At 48.1% G+C, this 12,605-nt stretch overlaps 1 protein-coding gene across 1 annotated transcript; it reads left to right on the plus strand.

Annotated features, from left to right (window-relative positions):
* The first annotated feature begins 5,309 nt into the window (after nucleotides 1-5,309).
* On the plus strand, nucleotides 5,310-6,251 carry LOC125546617. The gene is made up of 3 exons (XM_048710805.1): nucleotides 5,310-5,673; nucleotides 5,758-5,967; nucleotides 6,057-6,251. Exons 1-3 carry the CDS (start codon nucleotides 5,344-5,346, stop codon nucleotides 6,249-6,251), a joined length of 735 nt encoding a protein of 244 aa, XP_048566762.1. The 5' UTR covers nucleotides 5,310-5,343.
* Nucleotides 6,252-12,605: the final 6,354 nt, after the last annotated feature.

Below are 12,605 nucleotides of genomic sequence, written 5' to 3' on the forward strand. Positions count from 1 at the left end.
GTCCAATGAGAATTATCCCACCATGCCCCTGTGCGAGATGTGCCAGACGTCACCGTAGAAATCAGACGGAGATGAGTGAGCACCTTCGCACACACGGATATATGCCAAACTTTGACATGCCGCCGATAAACATAGCCGAGCAGGACCGTGGTAGAGAGGAGGTGATGCGACAACGCATCGATGGATATGAGGACGACGGGGTCAGGGACATGCTAGATGATGTCATTGTTGCAGAAACGGCAAATGCGACACCTTCAGAGAATGAACCGGAGGGGCCGGAGGCAACCGCAAAGGCCTTCTTGGAGGTCTTGGCCTCGTCGAAGAAACCTCTTTATGCGGGTGCGAAAATATCTCAGCTGGATGCCATCTCGCAACTGATTGCAGTGAAGGCTGAGTACGGCTGTAGCCAGAAATGCTTCGAAGCATTCCTGGGAGTATGGGCTAACAGCCTCCCTGAGGGTCATGAACTGCCGAAAAGCATGTACGATACAAAGAAAATCATGAAGGCACTCTTTATAGATTATGAGAAAATAGATGTTTGCCCGAAGAATTGCCTTTTGTTTAGGCACGAGTATGCGGATGACAAGTACTGTAGGAAGTGCGGTTCGTCTCGGTACATTGAGGTGGTCGGTGAGGATGGTGAGAAAAAGCAGCTAACCATCCCCGTTAAGGTTCTTCGGTATCTTGATTTTATAAAAAGATTGCAGCGCCTTTTCATCACGAAGGAGTCTGCCAAAATGATGAAGTGGCACAAGGAAGGTATAAGGTACAATCCAAAAAAAAATCATACATCCATCGGGAGGGGAAGCATGGAAGTCATTCGATGAAGAATACCCCGAGGAAGCAGCCGAGGCTGGGAATGTCAGAATAGCCATATCAGGTGATGGGTTGAATCCATATGGTATGTCGTCCAATCCATACAGCTGCTGGCCTGTGTTTGTAATTTCGCTCAATCTTCCTCCCGGTGCCCTAATGCAACGGAAGACCATGTTCTTGTCGCTCATCATTCCAGGGCCTGACTACCCGGGGAAGCAATTGGGTGTGTTTATGCAGCCACTTGTGGATGCTTTGCACCATTCTTGGTACTTTCCGAGGTTGACATACGACCGGGATCTGCAGAGAAATTTCTTGATGAAAGTTTGTTTGCACTATTGCATGCATGACTTTCCCAGCTATGCTCTATTCTGCGGATGGTGTACAAGTGGTAAGATGCCATGCCCAGTGTGCATGCAGGCTCTGCGAATGATTTGGCTGAGTAAGGGTGGCAAGTATGTAGCCTTTGACCTGCATCGATAGTTCCTCCCTCCAGACCATCCAGACAGGGAAGACAAGAAGACCTTCACGAAAGGCCGGGTTGTTCATGAAGTAACCGACATTCCAACATTTTTGGGGGCAGATGTTCTTGCTCAGCTAAAAGCTCTCAAGCCCAAAGTCAAAGGCAAAGGCAAAGCCAAAGCCAAAGGCTTCAAGGGATATGGTGAGACGCACAACTGGACGCACATTACCCCCTTCTCGCAGCTTCCCTATTTCAAGGACCTCAAACTTCCTTACAATATTGATGTGATGCACACCGAAAAGAATGTGGCAGAGTCCCTTTTCCACACGATCCTCAACATTCCTGATAAGACGAAGGATAACGTAAAAGCTAGAGCCGATCAACAGAGAATTTGTGATAGACCACGCCTGAACATGAAGCCTCCCACAGGCGGTCGAAAAAACTGGTTCAAGCCAGATGCTGACTTTGTCCTTAAACCGCCAGAAAAAAAAGAAGTACTTATCTGGCTGAAACAAATTTTGAAGTTCACCGATGGTTATGCATCGAATATAAGTAAGGGAGTCAATCTTTCAACGGGCAAAGTGACCGGCCTGAAGAGTCATGACTACCATGTATGGATTGAGCGGATAATGCCGGTGATGGTTCGAGGCTATGTCCCCGAGCATGTCTGGCGAGTGCTTGCCGAGCTTAGCCATTTCTTCTGCACGCTCTATGCTAAAGAAGTAAGTAAAGAGGTGATTGAAAAATTGCATAAGAAGGCACCAGAGTTGATAGTCAAGCTAGAGAAGATCTTTTCGCCAGGCTTCTTTACTCCGATGACACATCTCATTCTGCACCTCACGAACGAGGTATTGTTGGGGGGCCCTGTGCAAAATCGCTGGCAGTACGGCCCTGAGAGGCAGAACAAGCATCTCCGACGGAAATGTGGAAACAAAGCTAAGATTGAAGCTTCCATAGCTGAGGCAGTTATCCTAGAGGAGGTGTCAGACCTCAGGACATCATACTATCCAGACCATGTTCCCCATCTGCATAACAAGGTGCCTCGATACAATATAGAAGAGCCCAAGTATCAACCCAGACTCGATCTATTCAACGCGCAAGGTGGGAGGGCTGGGGCCTCGAAATCTTATAACATGCCACGACAAGAGTGGGAGGACCTCATGTTCTATATCTTGCACAACATCAAGGAAGTTGAGGAAGTGTGGATGAGGTAATACCACTACACCATTCCTTTATGTCTTCCACATTATCATGTTTCATGTTCACTTAGTCCCGGTCTAACACCGCTTATCTTTTTTTAGTGATTTCGTTCGAGAGGAATGGACGGGAGTGAATCCTCCTACTGAGGCGGAGGCACTTACTCTTCTCCGTCATGGAAACCCTGGACGTTGTTGCTTGGTTCATGGAGAAAGTAATTTTCCACACTCCCCTATTAAATACCTACTTCAACATTTATTAGTTAACCGAACTAATGCACGCAACAATTTCCATTATACTTGTAGGGAAAAGATCTGAACATATCTATGGATGATGAATTGAGATGGGTTTCCATGGGTTTTGACCCTGCCGTCATGACATGTAAAAAGTATGATGTGAATGGGTATCGCTTCCATACAGAGGAGCACCAAAACAGCCGCCCCAATCCCAAAACTATAAATACTGGAGTGTACACCCCCGGTCAAAATTCAGTAGACTACTACGGAAGGGTACAAAATATATACGAGGTTAAATTCCGCCAGGGGCATGAGACCCTAAGTCTGCCTGTGTTCAAATGCCGATGGTTCGATCCGCGGGAGGGGGTAAAACATACGCCTTCCATTGGTTTGGTCAAAGTTAAACCATCAACCGTCTATGCCGGAGCCGATCTCTTCATTGCGGCTACCCAAGCTACACAAGTATATTATCTGCCTTACCCATGCCAGAAAGTGTATCTAAAGGGTTGGGAAATTGTGTTCAAGGTGTCGCCACATGGTAAGCTACCAGACCCGAATGAAGACGATTACTACAACATTAACCCCATGACATACGGGGGAGTGTTCTATCAAGAGCAACCTGATGATGATGATGATGATGATGATGATGTGGTTAGAAACGATGACGCTGGACCATTGGGTGATGATGATGTGGACCCAAATGTCGACGGTGCACGGAATGATGGTGAGACCATTGTCAATGAAAATGACATACTTATGCTAGAAAAGTTAAACGAAGACGTTGACGACGAGGAAGAGCCTCCACCTCCATCGGACAACGAAGATGATATGATTGATAGTGATGATGAGACGGACCGAGAAAGAGGTTACAACAGTGATGATTCATATGGGTTCTAGCAGATGTACGTTTCAAGTATTTTTTTTCTATAGTTTAGGAATATGCCTTTTTATGCATTTTTATTAATGTGTTTATTATCATGCCTTTTCCTTCATTTCATTAATTTACTAATTGCCTTTTCTCTTTTCAATGCAGGTTCATGGAACATGGGCAAGGGGAAGGCCGACGGCGTGGGTTTCCTACGCAAGGTCGTCGGCCTGCCTAGTCGGAGTGGTCGAGCACGTAATCCTCCCCCTCGGCTACTTGATGATGACTCCTCACAGGGAGGTCGAGGGAGAGGTGCCCCTAGAGGAGGAGGGGGCGGGGGAAGAGCCTCTAGAGGACGAGGTGCTGGGGGGAGAGCCACTACAGGGGGTCGCGGCCAAAAAGAGCGCACCCTCACCGACTTAGGGGTGTTGTCTTCGAGGCCCTCCTCTAGTGAGGTACCCTCCTCTAGTGAGGTACACTCTAGGGAGGAGGAGGAGGAGGAGGAGGTGGTGGTGGAGGAGGAGGAGGAGGTGGAGGAGGAGGCAGGCGAGGAGGAGGAGGAGGAGGAGGAGGTTGGGGAGGAGGTTGGGGAGGGGGAGGCAGGCGAGGAGGAGGGTGGTGGCGGGGATGATGGTGGTGACGGGAAGGGGGTTGACACGAAGGGGTGGCTGCGTGGCAACGCAAAGCTACCAAAGCAGGTTCCTGCTACTGAGGAGCAGAAGTGGCTCATTGAGACCACGGGAAAAGAGTAAGTTGTTCATTATGTTGCTTGTCACATGCTTATTCCGGTTGTTATTTATTTTTCTTGTCACATGCTAATAGTTCATTCTTTTGCAGCAACTGGATATATTCTAAAGGGGTCTGTATTCCCAACGGCCTCATCACCGTCTTGCTGAAGTTATATTGACCGGGGTTGTACTGTCCTGATCCAGTCAGGCAGCCAGACTGTCGGGTTTTGGCCACGAGCTGGGACCACTGGGAAGCGGCCCGCCACGCGGACCATGAGACCCATGCCAAGGCCGTGATCACTACTTTCTGGGTGAGTTCTCTTCAGAAGCACAAGTCCATTCTAGTTTCATGAATGATTTAACTCATGGCTTCTCCCATTCTTGTTTCATGCATGATTGTAGAAATTCTATCGAGTTCTTCCGGAGCACAGGGCTAGAGCGGACTAGATCGTGCTGCGCCAATGCAAGAAGAAGGCCCGCCAGATGCAGTACGAGGTGCGCTATGTGGCCATCTCCACATACTACCACGACTATCTTGGTGTGAAGATGGCCAAGGAAGAAGCGCGGAGGATGGGCATTACCTTGGAGAGGCCCGAGTTCTTGGCGGTAAGTATAAAAGATTTTTCATTATGCTTTCATATATTATGCTTTCATTATGCTTTCATTACCTTGTGGTACATTATGCTTTATGCATTATGCTTCCATAACACCAATTTGGACACACCTACATGCCATTATGCTTTTATTATGTAGGTGTGTCCAAATTGGTGTTATGGAAAAGACGAGTCCTGGGCGGCATTGGTGGATCTTTGGTGTGATGAGGCTGGAGCCTGGGCGGCTATGAGAACCAAAAATAAGGCTAACCGAGGGACGGAGGGAGTACATGCTCAGGGAAACCGAAACCACTATCTCCACAAGGCAGTTAATGTATGACTAACCCCATTAAACATTATTCTTCTTCTATTTACCATCACTTTCTTATGTATGACTAACCTCTGTTTGGTGGTGCAGGAGGAGAAACTGAAGCGGCCGCTCTCACACATGCAGGCGTGGGAGATCGCCCATACGCGGAAGGACCCCAAGCCTGGCGAGCCCAAGTACTACGGCAAGAAGACCGCAGGGAGGAAGAAGGCCTACTCCGAAGCGTATCTGGAGTTACATCCTGACACACCTGACCCCATTGCGGCGCCTCTGGACGACATGGCGGTGGTGAGGATGGGGCCCAAGGAGCACGGTCGGGAGGCGGTTCTCGATGCTGTGATCACTCCTAGTATCTCCTACACACAGCTTCGTCGGATCGACCCGAGCCTGAGCCAGCGCACGAGCCAGCCAGTGACTAGTACACAGTACCTCTTTCAGGAGCAACAATCTGTAAGTATTTTCCCTCTTATCTTCATTTCTCACTTCATTTTCCGCATTTAGTAGTTTTATGAGTTCCATCATGTCATACCGTAGGCCTACATGGAGTACACACGCCAGGAGACCATGGCGTGGCATCAGAGGCTTTATGAACACCAAGTGCAGAGGGATAGCCAGATGCAGCAGGCTTTTCAGGATATGGCGGCCGGCAGGTGTCCTCAGTTCCCTCCAGCACAATGCCCTCCAGCACAACCAGTGCTGATGAGCTTTGAGGAGTTTGTGGCACAGAACGCTGGCCCCTCGCCGGTTAGTTCATCCCCAATCTATTCACCCAAAGCATGTCATGCCTTTCAACACAGTCATATATCCCGTGCATATGTCTTTTCAACATCCAGGGAACAGGTGGATCTACCGTTGGCGGTGGTCTTCGCAGCACTCCGGAGACACGGAGCCCGACCACTCTGATCCACGGAGGCGGAGGCGGAGGAGGAGGCGGTCTTGGCGGTAGCGCTGCCGCTAGCAGTGACGACCTGGGCTTCGGCGGTCTTGGCGGTGACGACCTCCGTGGTGCTCGACGTCCTGGCGCTTAAGCCTTTGGGTCACATTGTGGCGGTCTTGGTGGTGATGATACTTATATGCTTGTGATGTTTCTTATTGTTGTTTGTGAGATTCTTATGCTTGGTGGTGATGATACTTATATGTTTATGCTTTGCGATGCTTCTTATGATGTGTGATGATGAATTTGTTCTGTGATGCTGCTGAGCCAGCTGTTATGTGATGCATATATTTGTTGTGTGCTGTATATATTCAAATGAATTGAGCTGAAACAAAACAGAAAAAAGAAAAAAAACAGACAGAAACTATGCCGTCGGCATAGAGCTGCCGTGAGCTCCCAGTGGCTGCCACGTGGCAGGTCTATGCCGACGGCTTAGCCGTCGGCATAGTTTCAAACTAAGCCGACGGCTAAGCCGTCGGCATAGGCCTGCTCCAGGAGCTCCCAGTGGCTGCCACGTGGCAGGTCTATGCCGACGGTCTAGCCGTCGGCATAGTTTCAACCTAAGCCGACAGCTATGCCGACGGCTAGACCGTCGGCACAGACCTGCCACGTGGCGAGCAAGCATTGGTCAGCAATTGACGGCGGCCGCCGTTAGGCGATAACGTTGCCGACGGCCGGGGCCGTCGGCATAGATGTACGGACACCGTCGGGATAGGGCCTATGCCGACGACCTTTCTATGCCGACGGCATTCCTGGCTACGCCGACGGCCCTATGCCGACGGGTGCCGTCGGCATAGGCCTGTCCCGACGGCCATTCAGGGCTATGCCGACGGCCCTGGCCGTCGGCATAGGGTGCGATTCCGGTAGTGAATGGGACGGGCTCTCTTCCTCAGCGAAGGCTGCTCCGAGTCCCTTCCAGCCGGCGGCCACCAATACGCCAGAGCACGAGAAGACTGCATCTACTTTCTGAGGGAACTTAAGGATCACGATGGAAGGACGAGGGGCCTCTGCTCCGGCGTGTACGACATGAGAGATGGGACTTTCTCGCCCTTGCCGTTTCAGACAGTGGCCGCACGTGCAGGTCCATTCACTGCCACTTGGTTTTTCCCTGCGGACACATGAGACTTTAGTTAAGATGCATTGGTACAAGTTCATGCGGATGCATAACCCTCCTTAACTTCGTTCCAGTTTTTACCTCCTATTTTGGTATTGTTTACACTAGATTTTCATTCCCCGTTCACAAAAGCTTTGCCGGTTTCACTTCTTTTTTATTATTATTTTAGAACGATCTGCCAGGTGGGGCTTTCGAAAATGAAATTGTATGGATCAGCATAATCACTCCACGGGTTAGCATATCCATGGCGCATGTGCTGGGGTGAGAGGCCTGTGGAGTGGGCTGCTGGGAGGGAGGGATGGCTCCTTCTCTCGTGGCAGCTCAAGCCTTGTGCGTAGTTTCCTTTTTTTTCACTTCTAGGTGCTTGTAGAAAGACATTATGGTTTCTTTTAATGGAAATCAGAGAGGGAGCTTTCTTTATAAAAAATATCTGCCATGTGGGTTCCGCCCGTCAGATGACTTAGCCAGACCCGGTTTTCTTACGGTCGTCAAGTGTGCATACCTACGATCGCTTCACCCAATTGGTTAAGCAGTAACCATTTGCCCAATTGATCCCGCCCATCTGGGCATGTTTGGTATGGTAGGTTGCATCATTTTTTGGCTATTTGCATTTCTGACTAAGTTGGGCATGGTTGAGTGAATGCAGGCCAAAAATCATGTTCTGCACATAGTTTGACAGCCTGCATTGCACCATTAAGCAGTTTGATGCCTGGTGTTTGGTTGGCAACGGTTTTGGGTTATAGCTGTCACCGTGAAAAACATGGTGTTTGGTTGTGCACAACTTATGCTATGGTCACCCTTTCTCACTAGTGATGATCTTACCACACATTACACTACATACGCATTATATGAAATAAACATTGTTTGAGTCCTAGCTATTAAACGAGTAGCAGCTCATCCTGACTGCTAACAAATGTAGTACAAATTAACAGTCTTGGGGCTCAATCGAGGAAAGTTCATAGATGCCGAATATTGGGAGGTTCATCCTCGTTTTCTGTTGTTGTTTCTTCTGTGGTTGTTGTTGCTATTGCTTCTTCTTCTTCTGCCGCTTTTTCTTTAGATCCTTGTGTTACCTCTATTTGTCCATATCTCTTTAGCCCACCTCAGCCTTTTGATCTTTCAAGCTTCATTGTCATATGCCTCCACACCATGGCCAAAGTCATGATCATCATCAGTCTCACATCCTCCTTCTCCGGCACAAACTCATCACAGCCCCACTTTAGGGTCCAATTATGTAGAATGCAACATGAAGAAACAAGCCTAACATGTGTGGGGCAAGGGTGGAATGGCTTCTCATCCAGGATCTTAAATCTGTTAGAGCTTCAAATGTCGTCTCAACCATAACTCTAAGGACTAAGATTGAACAGTTCCCGTGCAGTCCTAGGATAGTTCCTACAAGAGAACTCGTTCAGATGGTACCTAGTTTCCTGAAGGGTGAAAGAACAACAAGCCGACATGCATCGGGTCAAGCCATACTGTCAGCAAGAATGTTAGTATTATGGGATGATCTTTTCAAACCAGCTAACACATATGTGAACTTCAGATCGAAGTCAACAACAACAAGCACATTCTAGCTTGTGTAATGCTTTCTACCCATATATGTTGCAACCCGTGACCTCAGGACTCTAGCAATCACATTAGTACCATCTATTGCCGATACAATACTGTGAGGGCACGAAGATATATTGTTATGGTTGTATGACAATATTACAAGCATGTTATGGCATGAACTACAAGTAGTGCTCACCTTGAAATACAGCTGCCATCTTGGGCTCATGTGAATCTTGTCAGGAGTTTGCCCAGTTGGTGTTGTGGTCATTTCTCCTCTGAGCTCCCCAATAGCATGTAAGACTTGATTGAAATGCCTGGAAATGGTCTCCATGAATCTCCTGGATGAGTTGTGAATCACTTCAGATATCTGATTATGGCTTACAACATGAAAGAACATGGCAACTTGCTCTTCCACAGAGTTGTGGTGCTATCTTGTAGCAGCCGCTTGTTCCTAAACATCTCCACAAGCTTGGAAAAAGGTGCTCTTAGCATTCAAAGCATGTTCACTGCCTCTATGTTATTGCATTTGTAGATGTAGTTCAGATTTTTCATCCTCTCCCTATGTCGGATTAATAGTAGCCATAATGGATGACACGGTTATCACTCCAAGGAACAACTCTGTGTGGACCAACATGATCCGGGTCTGAATCACACTATGAGTGTTGTTGCCTAAACAACCAACTTCATTCATTCATCCATAACTGCCTGCGGTAAGCAATGGCGAAATTAATCCTTCATCTGTTCACGTCAAGAGACTAGTTCAGCCGTCCACGACATTGCGCTACCAAGACAAGCTATACGTCCTCACCGCAATGTTTCTTTGTGTGTACCCTTTACGTCTTTACGCCATGGACATCGTCATCGACAACCATGTTAGTGTCCAATGCATGTTCACCAAAGATGGCATGAACGGATGGAATGTTGGCGATCTTCACCACTACATGGTTGTGTATGGCGATCAATTGTTGATGGTGAAACGAAATTCGTGGCTCTTTACCGTGCTCTTGGGCCAGGTGATCATGCCGACTTGGTTCGAGGTCTTCGCTGTAGCTGACTTGGACAGTGGCGCAGGATGCTGGAGAAAGGTCAATACACTGATGCAACGGGCTCTCTTCCTCAGAGAAGGCTGCTCCGAGTCCCTTGCAGCCGTCGGCGACCAAAACGTCGGAGCTCAACAAGACTGTATCTACTATCTAAACGAACGTGACCATTTTGATGCAAGGACGAGGGTCATCTACTCTGAGGTGTACGACATGAGAGGTGGAAGTATCTCGCCCTTGTCGTTTCGGACAGTGGCGGCATGTGAAGGTTCAATAACTGCAGCTTAGTTTTTCCCTATTGATACATGAACCTGAGTTAAAATGCATTGGTACAATTTCACGTTGATGCATATATGATCCTTAAAAACACGTATACGGGGCACTGTAAACCGCTTTTACGGTGCGAAATTGCCCCAGGCAGAGCAGATCCCGTAAATCCCACTATAGCCCATTTTTTCTTTTTCCTCCTGGCCCTTCTCCGGCTATGGCGTGCCTCTCCCCGGCGCCGCCTGCCTTGCCCTGGCGCCGCCCGTTTCCGCCCGCCCCGACCGCGTGCTTCCTGGCGCGTCTGCCCGTCCCCGATTGAGCCCGGCACCGCCCACCGCCGCACGCGAGCTCCCCTCCCCCCTTCTTCAGCGCTGCCCCGCCCTGATTCGGGCCACCGGTGGCCTGCTCCACCCTGCTCGTGGATGGCCTTGCCTTAGCAGTGATGGTCGAGCTAGCCGCAATTCGGACCGGTGGGGGCAAATTCTGGTGTGAGGCGACTTCTTCCGACGTGCGGCGATGGATTCCGGTGAGTTTTGGGTAGATTCCGGCCAGTTCTGCGGCGGCACGTCTGCTCCGACGAGGGTTGACCGTTTAAGGGTTGAAATGTATACTATCTTCGAAACTGTACATATGAGGTTCTCGCGGATGGATTTTCTGTGCCTTTTAAAAAGTTTAAGGGCCAACCGAGTTTTACGGGATCTGCTAGGCACCGTTTTTTTGACCGAAATTGTAAACACGGATTTTTTTACGCGTTTAACCGCTTTTAAGGGGTCTGTTAGAGATGCTCTAACCATCCTTAACTTCATTCCATCTTTTACCTCCTACTTCGATATTGTTTATACACTAGAATTCCATTCCCCAATTTATGAAAGTTTTCCCAGTTTCACCTCTTTTAGTTGTTTTAGAACGATCTGCCAGATGGGTTCCGCCCGTTAGATACACATGGCATGCCCCGTAGTGGTTTTAGTTGTGGCTTCCTTTTCCATGCCTGAACCGGTCCAATGACTTAGCCAGGCTTGATTTTCCTCACGGTCCTCTGGTGTGCATACCCATCTCTTCACCCAATCGGTTAAGTAGCAACCCTTTGCCCAGTTGGTACCGTCCATCTATGGTCCAAATCACTCCACTCATTCGCTCATATAAAACGAGCGGCAAGCGACTCTTGTTGAGGTGATCGTCAGCGGTCATCGGAGATGAAGGCGGCAACCAGTAGTGATGTATGAAAACCTCTTTCCACTCTCGTGTATGATCTAGTGCTCTGTTTTTCTATGTTGTTTAGGTCTATTTGGATCCATTTTCCTATTGCTTTGACTAAATTTATTTGGATAAGATTAGCATTATTTTCAGGAACTTTATGCCATAGGCCACACATCATGCTTCCTTCGGACAGTCTAAAATCTTACCCACTATGGTTGGTTGCTAACTTCTACATATGTGGTCTAGTCAAAGACCCATAGTTCACATGGATGGTTGCCCAAAATATGTATGCACGGCACAGGAATATTGTGAAGCCACTTCGCGTCGATGCTACTCATCAGCGGAGGCCCCCCAGAGAGCACGGTGGTCGATGAGGAAGTCATTATTTTAGTTGTGCGAATTGGTTTTTTTACTAAATGGATAGGGAAGAGATAGGCTCTGATATAAGCGTTTGTAGTGTGCTGAGAGAGAGCTACACCTAAATCAAGGTGTTTAGTTCTTTTTTCTCAACAACCGATACACTGAGATCCAAACAAACACATATGCTAAGTATCATACAAGTACATGTTTATACTTGTTACGCAATGATATCTAGCAAATCCCAAATTATAAAGGTTATGTTTTTATAGTTTCTAACTTTACACACAACCTCTAGGGTCTTCCAAATTTTATAAAAGGAGCTACATCACGGTTTTAAAAGGATTAGTTTTTCAAGGAATCTCCTAGAGTTACTACAAGTACTAGTGGTATTTTTAGCTAAGATTCCAGTTTGCCGAGTTACAAAATATTGGTTGACCACCTAGCAAGCAATATTTTGGTTGGTTGACCACCTAACGACGATTACAATTAATGGAGTGAGTCGAAGGCTCGTCGACATCATCATCCCTCTCTCGCTAGAATCGGGCACATCTAGTTGTAGTATACAGTCAAAAAATCATCATGGTAAGGCCTCAGAGGACCGGTACATCAGAACAGTAACCGTCGCCGATAAAGAAAAGCGTAGATTGGAAGGATCCAACCACTAGACACACGAACATGGACTGGATCTACAGAGATCCACCAGAGATCTGGACCGACCGAATTCCACGAGATCCAGAGACACACCCCCACACACCCTCTGATGACAACGCACCGCCAAGACGGGGTGTAGGCGGGATGGAACCTTATTCCACTTCAGGGAGTGCCGCTGCCTGATGCCTCGTCTTTCTGAGCGGGACACAAATCTTAACTGACTTAAAAAAATTATATTGTTAAAACATCTAGATGTGCTTTAAGTATT

This window comes from Triticum urartu, chromosome 3 (genome assembly GCF_003073215.2).
Source record: "Triticum urartu cultivar G1812 chromosome 3, Tu2.1, whole genome shotgun sequence".
Lineage (NCBI taxonomy): Eukaryota > Viridiplantae > Streptophyta > Magnoliopsida > Poales > Poaceae > Triticum > Triticum urartu.